This window comes from Chinchilla lanigera, unplaced genomic scaffold (genome assembly GCF_000276665.1).
Source record: "Chinchilla lanigera isolate Chin_1 unplaced genomic scaffold, ChiLan1.0 scaffold00002, whole genome shotgun sequence".
NCBI classification, from domain to species: domain Eukaryota; kingdom Metazoa; phylum Chordata; class Mammalia; order Rodentia; family Chinchillidae; genus Chinchilla; species Chinchilla lanigera.
This window is the reverse complement of record NW_004955403.1, coordinates 41,403,095-41,422,676: the sequence shown is the minus strand read 5'-3', so window position 1 is coordinate 41,422,676 and position 19,582 is coordinate 41,403,095. Positions and strand designations below refer to the sequence as shown.

The 19,582-nt window shown below is 37.8% G+C and overlaps 1 protein-coding gene across 2 annotated transcripts in view; it reads right to left on the bottom strand.

The window, feature by feature from the left end:
• The window catches only part of March1 (membrane-associated ring finger (C3HC4) 1, E3 ubiquitin protein ligase), a 297,696-nt gene that overhangs the window by 62,058 nt on the left and 216,056 nt on the right, over nucleotides 1–19,582 (bottom strand). Inside the window, exon 4 of one of the 2 annotated variants that reach the window (XM_013513527.1) lies at nucleotides 18,698–19,456. The exons of the other annotated variant lie outside the window; for it this stretch is intronic. Within the exon in view, the coding sequence (XP_013368981.1) occupies nucleotides 18,698–19,456 (759 nt within the window). The remainder of the gene's footprint in view (nucleotides 1–18,697; nucleotides 19,457–19,582) is intronic. 2 annotated transcript variants of the gene reach the window in all.

Genomic DNA, 19,582 nt, shown 5'->3' with positions numbered 1-19,582 from the left:
TCCTAATGTCATGATTTTCTCTACATTTTCACACATCATAAACATTTACTTTGTGTCAGGTTTGAGGTCTTTTTGAATATATAGTATTTGTAAGACTTAAAACATTATTCTAGAATATTTCTAACTGGATATTCTCAGTGTTATTAGGTTAAATTTATAGTACCTACATGCACTGAGGAGAAAAAGAAGAAAAGAAGGAGAGATAATACAAACTTATCTGGCTTTCCTCTGTACATATAACCAAGTAAATATGAATGTTATATCTACATATAAGGCTTTTGTACATATATAACAGCAGAGCTAACAGAATAATTATCTAGTTATAATTTTCAATCTTTTTCTTTTTGGTATGTGACAGAATTTCTTAATTCAAATTGATTTTGTGATGATTTTTGCTTTGGTATTTTAAGTGTCAAAAAATCCTTACAAGCTCATCTTCAATTTTGACTTCCTTTAAATTTTGTCTATTTATTGATCATATGTGCCTGAAGTTACATCAAAGTCTCGTGTTGCCATGGACGATCGAGAAAACAATCACTTTATTTACAGACAACCAAGAATGTTTTGACTTAGAAATACTCCTTTGCATCTGGATTCTTGGACACAGACAAGTATGTGTCCTGGCAAAATATTGACATTTTAAAGCATTTACATCCCCACTTTGGGTGAAGAATGCTCTGTCTTATTTGTTCATTTATTCATTCATACACTTATGTGGTCATTTATTCAACAAATAATTTCTGACAGGTGACTATGTGCAAGGCTTTACAAGGTGCTTCGATAAATAGGGAGACACATGAATCCTAGTCTTTGCTCCTTAGACAGTTAATATTATGGGAGCTGACACATTGGGCAGCTGCACAACTAGTCAGAAGACAAATTAACCTGGGATGTGCTATTCAAGTGCTATTGTAGGAAAGCAAGGGAAAGATTGCTTCGGCTGCAGAGAGGAAAGTGGTTGAGACCTAATGGAAAAGATTTATATGAACCAGGATTGAAGCCTAAGTACACTTTTGATAGACAGAGATGGATGTGATAGGATATTCTAGGGATAGAAAAGATTTTTCAGTGACTACTTAGAAGTAGGATGTATCAGCAAATCAGGTGACAGTATATGGCCAATTCAAAAGTAATGTATAAATTTGAATAAGATTGTAATGGAATGTCATCCTAAAAAAATAAGGTAAAACATAGAGGGCCTTGTATTTCTTTCACTCAATGCTAACACACACTTATACAAAGACTTAAGTGGTAACTGTAGTATTTGTAGTAATTGGGAAATATACTAAAGAATTTGAGTTATAAATTAAGATTACATTTTCAAATGGGATTAAATAGGCATTTCTCCAAAGAAGACATACAAATAGTCAACAGGTATGTGAGAAGGAATTCAATCTCACTAATCATCAGGGAAATAGAGATCTCGTACTCATTTGAATGACTATAATGAAAAAGAAATATAGGTATCTGTGAAGATGTGGAGAAACTGGAGTGTGTTTTAATCACTTTTCTGTCAATGAGAAAAAAGTACCAGACACTGGCAACCTAAGGAAGGAGAGGTTTATTTGGGCTCAGAGTTTTATGGGTTCAGTCCATGGTCACCTGATTCCAAGTCAGAAATGGCATGGTTGAAGGACCTGGCTGAGGAAATCTGCTCACTTCATGGTGGGCAGGAAGCAGGGAGAGAAGGGTGGAGCCAGGAATAAGAATACAGCCTTCCAGGTCAGGCCCCCAGGGACCCACTTCCAGTCAGGACCCTCCTCCTCACAGCACATTCAGCCATAAACTTGCCAGTGGACTTATCCATTGATAAGCAGAGGACTCCTGTGATCCAGTTGCCTTCCAAAAGTGGCACTTTTGAACATGAGACTTTTGAGGGACACTCTAGAGTTAAACACTAGAGAACCACTCTACACCTGAGTGAACGTAAAATCATGCAGGTGTTATTAGAAACACTGATGAAGTTCCTAAAAACAAACCCGAACATAGGAATACTGTATGATCCAGTAATACTACTGCTGAATAATTATCCAAAAGAGTTGAAATCAGAACGTCACGTAGATATTTGAACTCCCGTCTTCACTGCAGCATTATTCACTATAGTCAATATGTGGAAACAACCTAAATGGCTTTATGAATAAAGATGTGGAATAAACATACAATTAAGCACCATTGAGCTTTAAAAAGAAGGAAATTCCATCGTTTTCAACAGGACTGTGTGTCCTCTGGATGAACTTTGAGGAAATTATGCTAAGTGAAGGCAACCAGCCACAGAAGGATGAATACTGCATGATGCCATTTACATAAGGTTCATAAAAGAGTAGAACACACAGAAGAAGAGAGGAAAAGGGAGGATGCCAACAGCTGGGAGGTGGGAGAGACGGGAAATTGCTATGCAGTGGGTGTAATTTTCAGTTTCACCGAATGATTCTCTTCTAGGGATCTGCTATGCAACATTGTGCTTATACCTAGCAACAAATACTTTGTACACTTAAAAATTTAAGAGGAGGTACTCGTGTTCAGTGTTCTTACATAAAAAAAATGAGCACACTCTTGGTTTAGTAAAAAGGGGACTATGAAGCAGATTAATCTGGTAGTGTCAGCGCAGATAGATTAGAAAGAAAAAGAAGAGACGATTATAATAGAGTCAATGGTAATGTAAGCAAAAACCAGTGTAACGACCTGGGAATGGACAAAAAGAAGAGATACTATAGAAGTAAAGTCAGCTATCCTCCGGCAGCTCTGGGTAAAGGAGGGGTGAGTGCTGTGGGAGACGGAGTCAAGCTGACTTCACGGTGTTAATTAAAGCTCCGTGGGACAGCTGCTCATGATTAATCTGTGTGCAGAGGCTCTGAGCTCTGTCAGCCCCCACAGTCACTATATGACAACCAAGATGCTCCTAATTTGATTTTAACATAGTTACATGGTATGAAGACAGATATCTGGAAAAGCAGGGGAGACTAATGAAGACAATCATAAAAGTCATTTTGGTCTGTCCAGTACTCTGAGTAAGTACTTCAGAGATAATGATACACAGTGCATTATCTATTGTTATTCTCTTATTTTTTTGTTGTGAAATTTTAAAAACCTAAGAGAAAAGAAAAGAAAAATGAAAAGAGAAGAAAAAAGACCTTCAAACTCTCTTAGGGAGTTTTCTATGTTGGATTTGAGATATTTCAATAAATACTCATACTTGAAAGACACTTTTCCAAATAACAGTACAATTATAAGTACATAATCAATAATGTGACTCTTTCTGCTCCCTCTGCTCCTCATTTTCCTGGTGGGTAGGGAATCCAGAAGGATTCTAATATCACTCCATTATGTCTATCATTTGTCTTTCAAAAAGAACAATAAAGTATAAGATCGCAAAGGTTAGTTGAGATTCCTACTTGAACAGAATTTGCACATAGACAAAGCATTAAGTTTTTTTTTTTTTGGGTTTTTGGTTTTTCTCCGGTACCAGGAACCGAACTCACGACCTTGCGCTTGCCAGGCAAGCGCTTTTGCCGCTGAGCTAAATCCCCAGCCCCCAAGATATTTTTTCTGATAGGTTTCATTCTTTAAAAGTTGAGTGTCTGTGTCTATACCTTGTCACTGAGAAGCATAACCAAAAGCACAGCATAATTCTAAACAAAAATTAAATTCATAGAAAAAAGATTAGAAGAAAATATATAAATTCAACATAGGATTACCTAGGTTATTAAATACAAATTAAAATGGTAGTTTTTTCTATTTTTAATTTTCTTTACAACAAACCAAACTAGTATAATAACATACTAAATAAACAAATATAAAGACAAATATTTAAAAATCCTATTTCATTTTCTTGTCTCTTGTTCTGTCATAAGCTAATAAATTTATGAGTAAACTTGATAGATTTACATATTTGAACAAATTAGAGAAATGCAATGTTTTATTATTAGTAATTGTTGTACTGCTATCCTGTTCCTTTCCTGTTCAGATTGAAGAATGACTTTGGTTACATGGTACTTGATAAAGAAAGCTCCACCTAATGTTATTTGCATTTTAATACACAAAATGGGGGCTGGGGATGTAGTTCAGTTGCATAAACACTTGTCTGGCAAGCCTGAGGTCATGAGTTTGAATCCTGGTACCAAAAAGTAAAATAAAATAAAATAAAATAAACAAAATATTCAGGTTAATAATATGTAAGTTTCCTTTGTAGGAGAGAAGAGAATAAAGAATCTGTTCCCCTGCTCTCCCAATATTTTCCCAGGCCAGGAATATCTTGTAATATCTGAATTTTAAGTAGATAAACATATCTCACATTTGCTGTTGTCTATGTCTTCATCTGTGTGAGTGTGTATTTAGACAGTCCATTTAGGTACATGAGATCTTACTGTAGCTTTTTGGACTCTAAACCCAATCTACTCTATTATTTTCTAGTTGCGGCGGGTATCTTCAGCTGCATTATAGCATTTCCAACTGGCCAGACTCGTGGGTTTGTTTGAACCCCCTCAAGCTCATTGTTGCCCGCTGAGCCTCACACAATGCCTGTTCTTCATGCTTGCGCTTCGTTTTGCTTCCTTCTAAAACATCACCATTTTATCTTTCTCCTTGTCCAGACTTTTCCCTGTGGAATAATTTAAGTGATAAACTGGTATCTATTTTCACAGCAAATATAAGTGAGTTGCATTATTTATGTACATCAGACACAATGATTTGGTGTATTTTCCCTGTTGTCCTTGCCTTCCTATTATGCAGCTATCTTGACTCGAAGATAGAAACAATAAAAGTTTTAAAAATATGTAACATGAACATGAACTTTAAAGAAAGGTAGACTTTTCCCCCCACAAAACTACAAGAGTGAAAAAAAAGAATTCAACCAGGGTTATAACCACTATTATATTTTACCTCCAGTATGACATTGCTTTAAACATGATGCAAAATAAAGTGTAAATCATGCTTTTTAAAAAAATGTATAAGACAGGGACATAGCTCAGTGGCATAAGCACCTGCCTGGCAAGCATAAGGTCCTGAGTTTGACTTCTGGTATGAAAAAAAAAGAAAAGTTAAAAAATGTATAGAGCAAAAAAGAAGGTAAAATTATTGGTTTCATGCTTATGACAAAAACTGATTTTTATGTTTAAATTATATATTAATTTCAGACAGCATTTTAAAAATATTTATTTATTTGTTTGGATTTTTGTTTGTTTGTTTGTTTGTTTGTTTGTTTTTTTGAGACAGAATCTTGCTATGCATTGCAGGCTTGCCTTAAACGCACTACATAGCCCAGGCTGGTCTCATGCCCACAGTGATCCATCCTCCTGCCTCACCCTCCTCAGTGCTAAGATTATAGGCATGTGCCACCATGCCTGGTGACAGCATCTTTTATATACATACTAACTAAGATAGTAGGAGTGATTATAAACTAATTGATTGATTTCATATTCACAAACAGCATTTTAAGTTAGACTAAATAGCTTTCATTGTTATAAAGGGTGTATGTTACATGTATACATACATGGTAAAAGAATAAATGTTTGTGTTTCCTTCCATAATGAATTAGTGAAGCACCCTGACGTGCTAGGTACTGCTTTACCTGTTTAGCCTCCTAATGCCGTGGGATGGAATGTAAGGGAATGAGTCAGGCGCAAGTGGAAGGAAGGACTGTGTGTGTTGCTGCGGCAGATCGCTGTGGTCGACAGCGAATCACTCTGCATGTCCAGGCAGCTCTGGCGTGCATACAGAGGGGCTACAGAAACTGAGCAAATTGGCGGGTCTTTTTCATGCACAGAATAGAGCTTGGGTTCAGATGTTTCCCCGGGAACGGCGGGGAATATGACCGTAAGGTTGTGTGGGAAATCAGCACGACCCGTGTCGTTTGTGCTCTCTCACTCCTGCTCAGGGTTGGGACAGTAAATGGAAGAGTGAGGAGGAAAAAGCATATTTCACTTTTTCCTCTTCTTAAGTTCTTCTGAGCAAAACTTAAAATAATTTTACCCCGATCTTTTTGCTTCTTCATAAGTGATGTTAAGCTGGATGTAGTCGATCATGAATAATGATTAAGATGTGTGAGTCACGACTTCTTATGTTACATATTTGTATTTCCTAAGAAATCAGTAGGCTCTTGTACGAGCACATTTTAAGACTGAAATGGAAGTGAAACCAAATCACACCAAACATGAAATAAATTTAAAAGTCATCCTTGCAAGAATATAAGAATTTATACATTATCGTGGAATTAAGTGATTGCCCAAAAGGGGACTGATGTTGAAGTATTTACAGATCAAGAAAAAGTGCAGGCTGCCAGAGCATATAAGTATTTGCTTCTTTGACTTTCTTTTCCTCCAAAATACTGCGTGTGTTAGGAGCTTTGGAGTTGGAGCCTCTACTCGTTTACCTTGGTGTGGCACTACAGTTTCATGATAGAACCTTAATCCTGCTCTCTGCATTCCTTAATGGTGGAAACCAGTGGACCATTTTAGGACCTGTTTGTGTTCTACACAGAGCCAAGGTAATCACTCACTATGAGAATGATTCCTCACTGCAAGTTTCCACGAGCCATTTTGCTCAGTCTTCATTACAGTTCTAGGAAAAGCTGTGTTTCTTCTGAATACTTGGTTTGCTGTATTGTGACTCCTATTTCTCTCTTTGACCACTGTGTCTCTAAAATTTAAGCTGGTAGACATCTCAGAACAAATATGTTTATAGATTTTGTATTACCATGCCCTAATTTTTAAGTGCCCTTATTTTTTCAGTTTTCTCTTTCACCTCTCTGATTGTGCATATATGCAGCATAATACGTCAAATAATTTAAAAAGGAAGTAGAAAATTGGAAAATATAAATATATACCTTCTTTTTGTTAATTGGTACATTGCTGCCCCTCATGCACAAGCTTGTATTCATCTCATCTTCCCTGTACTAAAGCGCCCTACGGTTGGCTCCTCACAGCATGAACACACTATTATAATCATTTGCTTTCTCACCTGCACTTTCTACTTCAGTAGTTTTCAAACTTCAGCCTGTATCAGACTTTCATGGAGAGCCAGTTAAGACTAAAATGATTGGGTCCAATTGCCAGAGTTTCTGCTTCAATGGTCCAGGTGGGGATCAATAATTTACATGTTTAACAAGTTCCCAGATGATTTGGATCCCACAGAAGCAGAGACAATCCTTTGATTTAAGGCTTCTTCTTACTCCCATCATTTCATTTGAAAGTAAATAGGAACTGTGTATATAAACTTGATGAGAAATTTGAGGTTTAATGCAAGATGAAAGCTGTTAAAAGTAATTGCATTTTCTATTTCTACCAATAAAGCTGTCCATTTTGAGACCCACTGTCTTGAATTTTACTTGGTTCCAGGAGCAGGAGGGAAAATAATCTGCACTGATTGCTCAGTCACAGCTTCCATGAGGGCGGCTGGGTTATCCAAGTGCTTCTGAGGTTTGCCACATCTATATCTATACCCAGATCTGTATCTGTATGCCTTCTGCGCATCAATTTTTCACCTGATATTGTGTTAAAAACCAGTAGTTTTCACGCCTGACTACTCAACAACATCATCCAGGGGGTTCCTAAAAATGCACATATGCGGTGAGAACTCATTTCCAAAGGTATCTGGAAAACACATGTACATGTATATATATTGAAACTTTCTGGGTGAATCTAACATACCACCTGGGTGTCTTAAGGTAAAATGATCTTTCTCAGGTCCTTTCTGACACCAGCTGGTGGAATTCTGAGACTTTGGAATGCAGATTACAGGCAGGACCTAGGAGATATTGAATGCATGTGACATTTTGTGAGTATATGTGAATTATATTTCATTCTGATTTTTCTCCTTCTTTCCTTATTCCTCCTGTATTTTCTCCATTGTTGGTCCGTTAGGATGTGGCAAACATTTTAATTTGGTTATACACACAGAGACTTGTTAATTTAGCTTTGACCAAAGACATTCTAGAATAAAGACAATAAGGCCTGAGGATGGAGCTCAATGATAGAGCATGCATTGCCTTCATAAGGCCTGAGTTCAGTCCACAGAAACACACATACACACACACACACACACACACACACACACAGAGAGAGAGAGAGAGAGAGAGAGAGAGAGAGAGAGAGAGAGAAGAATAGGCAAGAACTTGTTAAAGTGGAGCTAAATTAGGTCAAGGTAATGAAAATTAGGCAGAACCTAAAGAGGCTTTTGTTATCACTTGTTGGGCAAACTTGAGGGAAAGAAGCAAGTTCACAGTGCAATAATGTCTCAAGTAAGACCCATCCTTAAGAGACCATGGATACAGCTCAGTGATAGAGCACGGACTTAATTTATGTGAGGTCCTGGATTCAACACCACCTCACACACATACAAAACCAGTTTGCATTCAGAAAGAAGCCAGTGCTTAGCCTGATGTCTTAAGTGAAATCTCTCCAAACACGGAAACTTCCTCCTGGCTTCACTCCTGCCCATCCCTGGGAGTGAGTGGAGGAGAACTAATAGACTCCTGGAGTCCTCCTGGGGTCTGAGCGCGGTAGGAAAGTGAACGCAGTGCTGTGTTCAACACCGCCAGCATCCAGGGAATAAAAGAGCGCTCACTGAGGCTGCTGCAGAACCGTTTTAATTTCCAAGCCAAATTAGATCTGGGTGTTTAAATTTACCTATGTTTGAGGACAACTGCAGAAGATTTGAAATGATTAACTACTCTGCAACAGTTATAAGGAAAATAAAAAACTAAATGTGGTAATTAGAAATAGAGGAAATGTTCAAGCTATAAATAAATTCTCAGACATAAATCATAATTTGTCCCAATAAGCACTGCACCCAATATTCATCACCTTATATATATAGTGTTTGTTTTCCATTTGCATAAATATATAGGGAACTAAATTTAAAACACACAGTAGTTTTAAAATGAATTTGTGTGAGAGTGGACTTTTTTTTTAAAGAGAGAGGGTAAATTTTATATTGCCAAACACATATAAATGCATTAAAGCAAGCATATAATTTAAAATACCTGTACTTCTAAATAGTGTTCTTAAATGAAGTAGAAAAATTTTAATTATTTTTTTCTTACTAGGTATTTTGTATATATATATATATGTATATATAAAATTTGTTTTGTTTTAAGATTGGGAAAAAAATTCAAATTGGGAAAAAATATGGAAAAAAATTCCTTCTAATAACAAGGCATTTCTTTAAAATTTATAAACAAAAGATATAAAATGCCATTTCTATAATCCTTTGAAGTTATTTTTCGTGTTTCTTGTATGTATCTTCATTGTTTTTGTTCATTCAAAATAAAAATTACTACTGAGATAAACTTTGATACACTGTCTAAAATCATGTAAAGCACTGATGACATTAAAATGTGATGTTATGAGTGATTTTTTTCTTTGTTAGTAATCTTTACTCCATAACATAAAGAAGCATAGTGTGTGTCTGAATTTTTACTGAGGACTACAATGAATAAAAGTTTTCATTCAAGAAAGAAATCAGTTCTAAACATTGCATCATGCTGGGCATGTATTCATTTGCAATGTGAATCTTACTTTTTTTTTTTTTTTTCATTTTATGATCACATAGGTGAAGAGAGAGCCATTTTATCGTTTTCAACTTTAACCACTCTGACACTGCAAGTGTTGGAAACAATACCTCTGCTTCTATCTTGAATAAGCTCCCCTCTGTCTCATCTTTGGCAGGTTACCAATATCCTGTGTTTCCTACCAGTTCAGCTGTTAGTAAAATGAGCAGGAGACAGAGTGCTATTAATTCCTGCAAGACTCAGCAAAACAAAGGAAAAAACCCAAGGAACAGCATCAACTTGTGAACTTTCTGAAGAGTCTATAGCCTGTCAAAAATGAAAGCTTTCCACAGGTCACCTAGGGTAACCTTTCCCATCTGAATACTGAAGACTGAACAGGTCATCTTTTATCCATGGGATGAACTTTCAGAATAGAATTTCAGTCTCAATTTGTATTCCAAAAGTCGTACAGCGAAACAACGGAATAAATAACAAAAGCTGAACAAACTCTTACTCAATGCATATACATCTAGGACCCACAGGTGGAAAATACAGTTAGACTGAAAGAATTGTAGCACAGTTAGGAACTTGGAAAGAAAAATAGGTTGCTTCAGAAAATAGTATATCCAAGGAAGTGAAAGATGATAATATGTGCTGATGTTCCAAGGGTCTTTAGTGAACAGATAGAGACTAAAACGGTGGATAATCTTGAACTAAACTTTCTAATGGCTAATAATTGCCTGCAAGTTTAAGGTACAGATAAGTGTAAATTTTTTTCTTTAAATAAACATGAGTATGAAGCAACTGGATAAAATATTATTTTCTTTTAAGAATCTTATTTATACTGCATAATTTTCTTAGCTTTTAATTAAATTTTAGGAATGCATACATAAACCAACAGTAAACAGAAAACTAGATGTTTCACAAGGCAATTTCCTTAGGCTCTGTTCAGCTAGCTTCCTGGGCTGTATCTGCATTTGAATGTAATTCACTACAGAGGTAAATGACACTTTCTGTAGTTTGTGGCCTCTATATTCATACGTATGAACCCTAACAAACTTTTAACAGTATTTATCTATCTCATTAAGTTTACCATTGCTGAGCTTAGCAAAAATATGGGGTTGCTCAGTAAAATATTAGATTCAGAGAAACAATGAATAATATTTGGTATCACGTCCAACTAAAATTGTTTTGCTTTGTATCTGAAATTCAAATTTCTCTGAATGCTTGATCTCATAATCAGGGTCCTTACTTTGAGCAGATGACCTTACAAGGCCATTAAAATAAAGTTTTGAAATCCATAGATCAACCTATATCTATATCTATCATTTCCTTCTTTACTTCTGTAAATGGATAGACATGTGTATTATCATTGTTATGGCCATTTCTTCCACTTTGGGTTGTGTCCTTTCCCACCTTCTTTGTGAGAAGGTAATAAATAATCCACCTTCTTGGTTTTATGGTATCTCTACCTGTTCTCTCTTTCTGAGCTCAGGGGTCCTCTGAATTGAATCATAAACAAAAAGTGGCCCCCTAGTCTTCACGCTCCACACCTACTAAACGCTCTCCTTTCTTATTAAGCTCTTCGATTGTCATCGTTTTAGTCTTTTCCCCACTTTGGGCTGTTAAATGTTGCTGGTTCAACTTCTTCAAGTCCTCTTCTCAGTTTATGCTTTTTCCATGGGAAGAACTTGATAATCACCAGCTATGCACATTAAGGCTCCCTAATGATTCCCAGTTGAGATAGCTCTTTGGAACTTTAGACTCTCACATGTACTTGCCTCTTGGATATTTCCCTTTGGGTATTTCTTTAGTATCTATCTAAAACTACCGTGTTCAAAATTGCACTCACCTTCATCTTTTATTTCTCCATCTCAATCAGAGCTTTCTCTCAAAAGTAAATATGACCATAATGTACTGCTTTTCTAAATCAGGAAATTGAGAGCAGATACATACATTATTTGTCATCCAGCCTTCCTTGCTGTACTCCTAAAATACTTTAAAAAAATCCATCCATTTTTTATTTTCATTTCCATTGTCAGTGGGAGGCAGCCGTGTGATTCTACATGTGTTCCTTTGGGGGCTGGGGATTTAGCTCAGCGGCACAGCGCCTGCCTGGCAAGTGCGAGGTTGTGAGTTCGATTCCTGGTACCAGAAAAAAAAAAAAAACTTATGTTCCTTTGATTTCGGACTTGCCCCTCCTTGTTGTTTTCCAACAGTAGACTGAGTGGTCTTCTACAGCACAAAACAGAAAATGCCATCCATTCGCTTCCAGCTTGCAGAAGCTTTCTCTGCCCAAACTCTTAACTGTAGTTAATAGCACACTCATTGGCTGCCTATGCCCGGCCCATCTCTCTTGCTAAGCCACACTGAATAGATCTGCTCATAGTCTTCTACATTACCTCCGGGCATTTTCACATGCCATATTCTTTTGGTGAAAAAGAACTTATCCCATCTCTTTCTTGATTTACTCCTATTTCTCCTTTGGACTTCTTCCTGGTTATTACTTTCACAGGAAAACTTACTTCATTCTACTAGGTGAAGTGTGTCCCCCTAACTTTGTTCTTGTACTTATATTTTTTAACATTTGCATGCTTAATCACTTGTCTTACCTATGAGTTAATAAAAGGTTAGGTTTATGATTTTTCCACTGAGTTTCCAGCTTCTAAAACATTGCCCAGACACAAAGGAAATCCTCAATAAAAAGTTGTTCAATATATGAGTGGATGAAAAAAATCAATGGATAAATTTGATTACGGGTAAGAAGATCCATTATATACACATTTTATATTCCATTTTATATTCTCTTATGTGCTCAGACTTATTAACCAAAAGCTGTCTAAATCAATCTTACAAATGCCAATATTTTGTCAAAAAGCATGATCTTGCTGCTTTTGAAAACCAGTCTTCTCTTATGAATATTCTGAGCATTAAGAAAATTTTTGCATATCCAAGTTAAGGGTATTACAACTTGCAAGAGTGAAACAAGTCAAAAAATATGGACTATTTTTACTATTTTCTCATCCAATTTCACCTCAAAATTTGCTTTAGAAATGAGAATATACATAACACATGCAAAGGCTATAGAGTAATCCTCAAACTCATCATCCAACCTAAGATAAGCTAGAATATTGCCATAAGTTATCATTTATATTTGGTATCTTCTTGTTTTAAAGAAACTATTGAAAAATTCAATGTCCTTTATTTGTTTACAGTGTACCAGGCAATTTTTGTGATTGGGCCCGTGGTTTGTTCAAGCCTCCTCTCTTGGAACTCACTGATTATGAAAACCCATATCAAAACTCCTGTTTGAGTAACACAAGAACTATTCTGAGTACTGCAGAGGGTGCGAGACAAGGTGAAAAGCATGGTCCTTATTTTCACAGACTGATTATTCTATAAGGAAAAGAAAATGGAGGCATATGACCTTGGAGAACAGGTGAATACTAGATATGTAATAGTCACGATAAGCATTATAGTAATTCCAAGAAAGAAAAGAGCACTGTAAATGATCACAGCTTAGAAAAAGTTCATAAAGGAGGCTGAAAATAAGATGCAGATTGAAGCATGCTTAGGTATGAGCATTTAAAGAGGAAAGACATTTAGGAGGGGGAATTGTGTTTGGTTGTGGTATAGCTGATCGTGACTGTTTTCTTTCCCCTTCCTGTTCATAATTCTTTTTCACTTCTCCTGGCACTGAAGTTAGCTTTTTGCTGAAGTGTAGTTTCTCTAATTCATAGGATTCTAGGGGAGTTACTGATGGCTGCATTTTAAGTGTAACCTCCCTTTTCAAGTATTGCCCTACACGTAACGTCCCATGCCCTGGGTGAGTGAGAGAGTGACCCATTCAAGGATGAGTATGACCTAGGGCGGGCTATTTATATTCTTTCCACAGAATTTTATGGGTAAGTGCTTGGAGAAAAGTTTCTCATTTCTTTCAGGCCAGTGCTCATAAAATGTAAGCCTGAAGCTATCTCTGCCCATAGTATTTCTTCTCTCTTTTATGTAGAGAAAGCTTGTCTGCAGTTGGAGAAAATGACAACACACAGAAGAGACAGTGTGAGAGGCTCACATTGTTTGAGTTTCTGGAGTCCCTGAGGCCATCTGTCTCCTTGGCTTTACTATTTCTGTAGTAAAGAATCCCTTTCTCGTGGAAGCTCATGTGAGCGGGTTTCTGATCGAGAAGCCCTGACCAAAACAAATATAGGTTAATGCGTAGGTGTGGAGACAGACACAAAAGTCAAGAAGGGCCACAGTGGAATGGTAAGAAAGAGAAGGAAGGCACAGATCAGAAGAAATTTCTTGAGGGTAAAATGACAGGATTTTGCTAGAGACTGACCACCTCCAAAGTAGCAGGAACAAACATCAAAAACTGAAAATTCAGAGAATTTGTGGACTCACCCATAGAAATGGGGGTAGTTGGGAAGAGGAAGTGGGTTTAGGTAGAAGCAAGAGCCAAACCATGACAGCTGGGTTCCTGGTGGAGACGGTTCTGTGTCCGTGTACAGCTTTAATGACATGACACACACTACACTGGTATAACATACAGGAAAGGAATCTAGCCACGTTACACGTCAGCATTCCAGGGAATGGAAAAGGGAACTATGGATATTCATAATTTAGCTTTCAATCTCATCCTTTTGTTCCTTTTTCTTCCCACCTAAAGCATGAAAAGAATTTGTAGCATAGAACAGTTTTTCTCAAGGCATTGTTCTTATATCAGAGACATCAGTGTCACCAGGGAACATTTTAGAAATAATAGTTCATGAGCCTAACTACCGTGTAAGGGAAACTCTAGGGTTTTGCAGTGACCTGTAATTTAACAAGGCCTCTGGTTGATGACGTCTACCAAGGTTTTAGAACCATGTAATTAGAACATCCTTCACCTGGTAATCTGAGCAACTATTGGAAGATAAAAATATGCAATACAACCATTGCTAAATTCCTATCTTCTTGTTTTTAAATTCTGCATTGTTTTTACTGTTTTTTTGTCTCTTTAAAATAAAAAAATTAAAAGAAGAATATTCTTCACCAGTTTGCTCTGCAAGTGGGTGAAGTAATCCAACACATAGTGGTATGATTTAGCACATTAATCATGAACACATTAGAAAAATACCTTTTTCCTAAAATATATCTAGTTTGAGCACGTACTGTTCCAGTTCTTTCAGATATGGCAATGAACAAATCTGACAGTTAATAGGAAAAAATAGTTATGTTTTAGCAATTAAAATCGTGCTAAGGAAGTGATTGCCAAGGAGCCTGAGGGTTGGTTAGGAGGTCAAGACGGTTTCCCAGAAGAAATGACACCTAAATTGAGAAAGAACCACTGGGAATTAGTCTGGTGAGGGTCAGAAGGGACAATGTGATGTCAATCTAGGTCATGAGAAGCAGAGACCTGGACGCTTTCAGGGAAGGGGAAGCAGACCAGCAGAAGGAGGTCAGAGTTAAAGAAGGGTATTGAAGCTAGAAAACCAAGTCTGATAGAGAGATCATGCAGGATTTACCAAGCACATTAAAGACTGTGAACCTTCCACTGAGGGCCACTGAAAGCTTACTGAAAAGTCTCAATGAAAGGCTAACACAAGATGATTTTTCTTTTCAATATAATTTTTATGTTAAAAAAGTAAAGACTTTCTTACTATATATAACCATGGGTACAATGAACAGTGACTTAAAGCCCAAGCTATAATTAGTGAATACAGACCTGTCTTCTGGATCAGGCTGAGATGAGAGCGTGAAAGAGGATATAGCCTCATGTGGGGACTAAATGCCAGGAACAGAAAAGGAGGAAGCGCTGAAGAGCTTCTTCTGCTTTGTGGTTGTGGCTGAGACTGGTACTGCCTATGCATGTCTGAAGCATCAGGAGTGCAAGTCCGCAGGCAATTGCTACTTCTCTCACGGTCATCTTCCTCCCCGTGTGGGGGACTCTGGTGCCCGCACAGTAGCTGTTAGGTGGCTTTTCTTTTAACTGTTATGATATCTTGCAGAGATTTAGTTTACCTGTCACATGTCACTGTTACCTCTCCAAGAATGATTACCAAATCTCTCCATTCTCCCTGACCTTGAGAGGCTTTCCCTGCTTACCAGCTCTACTCTGTGTTAATGCCTCATGTTAGTGTAAGCGATGACACACATGCATGTGTTCAGTGATACACTGTGTAAAATTCACAAAGAATTATATGTCCTTGGCTCTGTGTGCTCTCCTGTGTTTCAGTAACATGTCTGGTATTGTCTGCTGGAAAGCTGACACCAGAGTGTCATTGTAATCACAAACAGGCTGCTTATAATTAAAGGCATCGTCCTTCCTCCAGCAGCTGGCCTCTGACCTCTCGTGTCTGTCAATAACAGCAGCATTTCCTGCCTCCCGAGTTTCAAGGTTTGGAGTTTGCCTTGACACCTTTGTCGTATGCTTGGAGCAAATCCAGCCACAAAGACTGTTCCTATTTACCTGGTGGATTGCCAATATGCCCTTTGTTCCTCTCTTCCATTACCTGTTATCAGGCATCTTGCTTAACCCATGGGAAGTACTTCCACCCACGACTCCTGAATTTAGGTTCCTTTCTCAACACATGCCCTGGCACACAGTGGCTGCTCTATGTTTATGACTCTTGGTCAAAGTGACTTTATTTACTAAAGGCTTTTCATAAGTGCTATTTGTTTGCAGGGGAACCCACTGCGTTCTTAAAGGAACATTACACAGGACCTTGGTGGAGAAGAGAGACAATCATATATGTTCTCTGATTGAGGATGGGCTGGGAGGCACAGTCTCTCCAACTTACCCTCAGCTTTGATGGCAAACATTTGGAACCCAAGAAGGTCAGTGCGACTATAAGTAAACACAAACTTATGGATTTGAATAAGCAACTTGGAATGATATAATGTTTTCTTCCAAATGACTCAAACAGTTAACTGTTATCAGTGTACATAAACCTTCCAACCTAGCCACAGAAATTCATGAACATTTGTTAAGTACAGTCTGCTTAGCTTGTCTGGACTAATGGTCTCCTCCCTGAGTCCTGTCTGGAATACATCCATGCATCTCTGTTAATTTAAATAACTTTGTTGCTCAGCCCTGGTCCCACATCTTCGGAAGTGGTTCCGGGATCATATTGGCTCTGTGACATTTTTCTTTTCTTGAGATTCCTGCTTTATTCCTCTTCTTACATTCCTATCTTAAATTTTTGTCTTAATTGCTCCCACTTAGATAATAGGCCACTTAAAGAAAAAAATATTTTGCCACTTCTTATATTTAGTGTCTAGTATAATATGTTTTCAACAGCATTCATGTCGGTGGTTTCTTCTGATTATAATCCATAGCAGAAGATGAAAGGCATGGGACCACTGATCCCACTTGCATTAATAGACATCTACATTAAATATCTTGTCCTTATAAATGCTCGTACTAACTAGGACTTGTAAGGTAGGAGAACTAGTTACTGTGACTTCAATCATAAGCATTGTTTTCCCCCCCAATTACCATTGAATGTGAAGCTGCATCCTTGGTAGTCTTTTACCAAATCATGTTACAAGTTGAGCTGGAAAATGACAACAGATGCCTGCAAGTGAGGAATTCAGTTTAAACTAGAAAAAAATGTTTCATCCACAAATCCACACAAATCATATTTGAAAGATTATAAAACCTTTTCATTAGTGTAGAAATTAAATGGTGTCTCTTTACTATGAAATCTTGTTTCAGTCCCCTGGCATGGCGTACATGGCCCCACGCAGTCTGCCCACTCCACTATCCCATCCTTAGCTCTGCGGTCCCACCCCCACCACATCCTGGCCACAGCAGCTCCTCAATTTCCTGGACTGTCAACTCCTTCCTTCTTCTCCCTTCCTGCTAGCAGCACTGTGTGACTTGATGGGTTTCCTGCTTCTTTCCTTGATTAATCCCTGCCATCCTGTGAGCATCAGTGTGCTTGCTACCTTCTCATAAGAATTCCTCTCTGATTTCTAGAATGAGTTAAGTTTCCTTGTGATGTGCTCCCAAGTTGCACTGCTGTGATTATAAACATATATAGTCACTGTAAAATTGTTTGGTGTCTTGTGTTCCCCATCAGACTACAAGCTCTGTCACGTCTGAAATTATCCAAATATTATACACTGTAATATTTTTGATGCCTAGAACAAAGCCTGACGCATAATAAATGCTTGACAGAATGAATGGATAAGAATTTTATGCCTGAGTACCTTTTAAAATTTCCAAAGAAACAAACCATTCTAATGTTATTACATCCAGGCCTTAATTCTTCTTCTTTCTCCTGCCTTGAGTAGACAAGGACACCTTCTCTGGGTCATGTGATTCAACTTTTCACTTCAACTTTTATAGAGACAAATCCTCGCCATTGAGCATTGTGCAACAACAATCTCCACTTGTTCTCAACTAGACTTCAGCTTAAATCTTTGGGAGTAACATGAAAAATTTAAAATGCACATTTTCTTTAAAATTACCCCATTTATTCCTATTAGCATGGATAGTCCTACAATTCTTTTAACATTAAGCTATTTTCAATATATATGACTTTGTGTAAAAATTACAAGAAAGTGATCTCATTATGAAACGTCTACATGCTGAAATCTTTCCATGTATGGTAATCAATACAACATATATTGATAAATAATCGTCAATACTATGATGATCAATAATATAATGAGTCTCCTTCTCTGAAGGCTCCAGCACACCCATTAATATATCTGTGATCTGTTTTTGTGTCCTTTCAACCTAAAGTTACCCCGCTGAGTCGGACAACTGGAGAACAAATTGCAGCCTACTGCAGAGGAGACTTTTATTTTTACAATACAAAAATCTGACCTTAAGGAGCTCCATCAGCCTTGAATAGCTTTCTGTTGGAGAGTTAACTGTTCACCAAATCTGCATTAAATAATCAAAGGTCTCACACACTCTCGCTCATATTTCATCCACTGCTATTTTCTGAAGTAGGATGTGTTCAAGACTCAAACTATTTTCTCAGTTCCTTTTTCGGGGTAAGTCATTATTTAATACAACAGACAGAGGAAGAGATCCAATTCTATTCTACAACAGCCATCAAACTCATGAACACTGCTGCATTATTTTTCTCCAATGTCAATCAGAAAAGTAGTAGTATGAATAACTGTTATGATTTGAGGGTAGGCTACAAACACACATAGAACTCACAGCAGGAAGAAATACCTCTGTCTGACATCAAGCCCTTCTCTGTAGTGACTGACCTGCAGACTTCTACATGATCAGACCCATCATCATAGGCAGCGGGAGGCTTCGGAATCGGGCTATGCACCTGGAGCCCTGAATTGTCCTCATACTTGCCACCTTCTCTGACCGCCGCTATTTCAGTGCTGGAATCCGCTTCTGAAAGTCTCTTCTTGACTGTTTCATTTTGCCTGAGACTGTGCAAGAGCTTAGAATCTTGGGGGCAGAATCTGCCTTTGTTTCCCTCTTGGTTCCTTGACAGTCTCTTCATCTCAAAGGATCCTCCTGGCAGGGAAGCACTGCATTCGTGGTACCTTACGACTTTTCCTCTGCAGAGGTTTAAAGAGCAACTCTCACATTCCACCAGCTCCTGTTGCTGCTTACCTTTGGATCCCAAATCAATAAGCTCAATTCCTTTAGAAGTGGAAGACCCAGCCAAACTTCCACATGATTTATTATTGTTTCTCCTTCTTCGTGACAGTCTGAATTTAACCTGGGCTCTCCTTCTGGCCTGAATCCAGTGACTCTCATCTGTGGAAGATGAATCTGAAGAATCTGTGTAAAGTTCCCTCCAGCTGGGGCTTGAGATCTGGAGGTGGAAATCCTTTTTTCTGCCTTTTATCTGCTCTTCTGAATGCTCATACCTCTCGGAGGCCATCCTTCTCCTCCTAGGCTTCTGTTTTACTGGTTTCTTACAAGAATCTTTAGCGGGACTCAGCACCATGACAGGGCTACAGTGCTCAAATGCATCTTCTGACATGTCATGCAAGATGGAAGATCTAGACAAAGCAGCAGGCAAAGGACAGGAGGTGGGAATGGAGAGGAAAGTCACGGAAAGATGGGGAGAGAGAGCATGATGAAAATGATAGTATGACCAGAAGTTGGTAAACAAAGATCAACCGAAG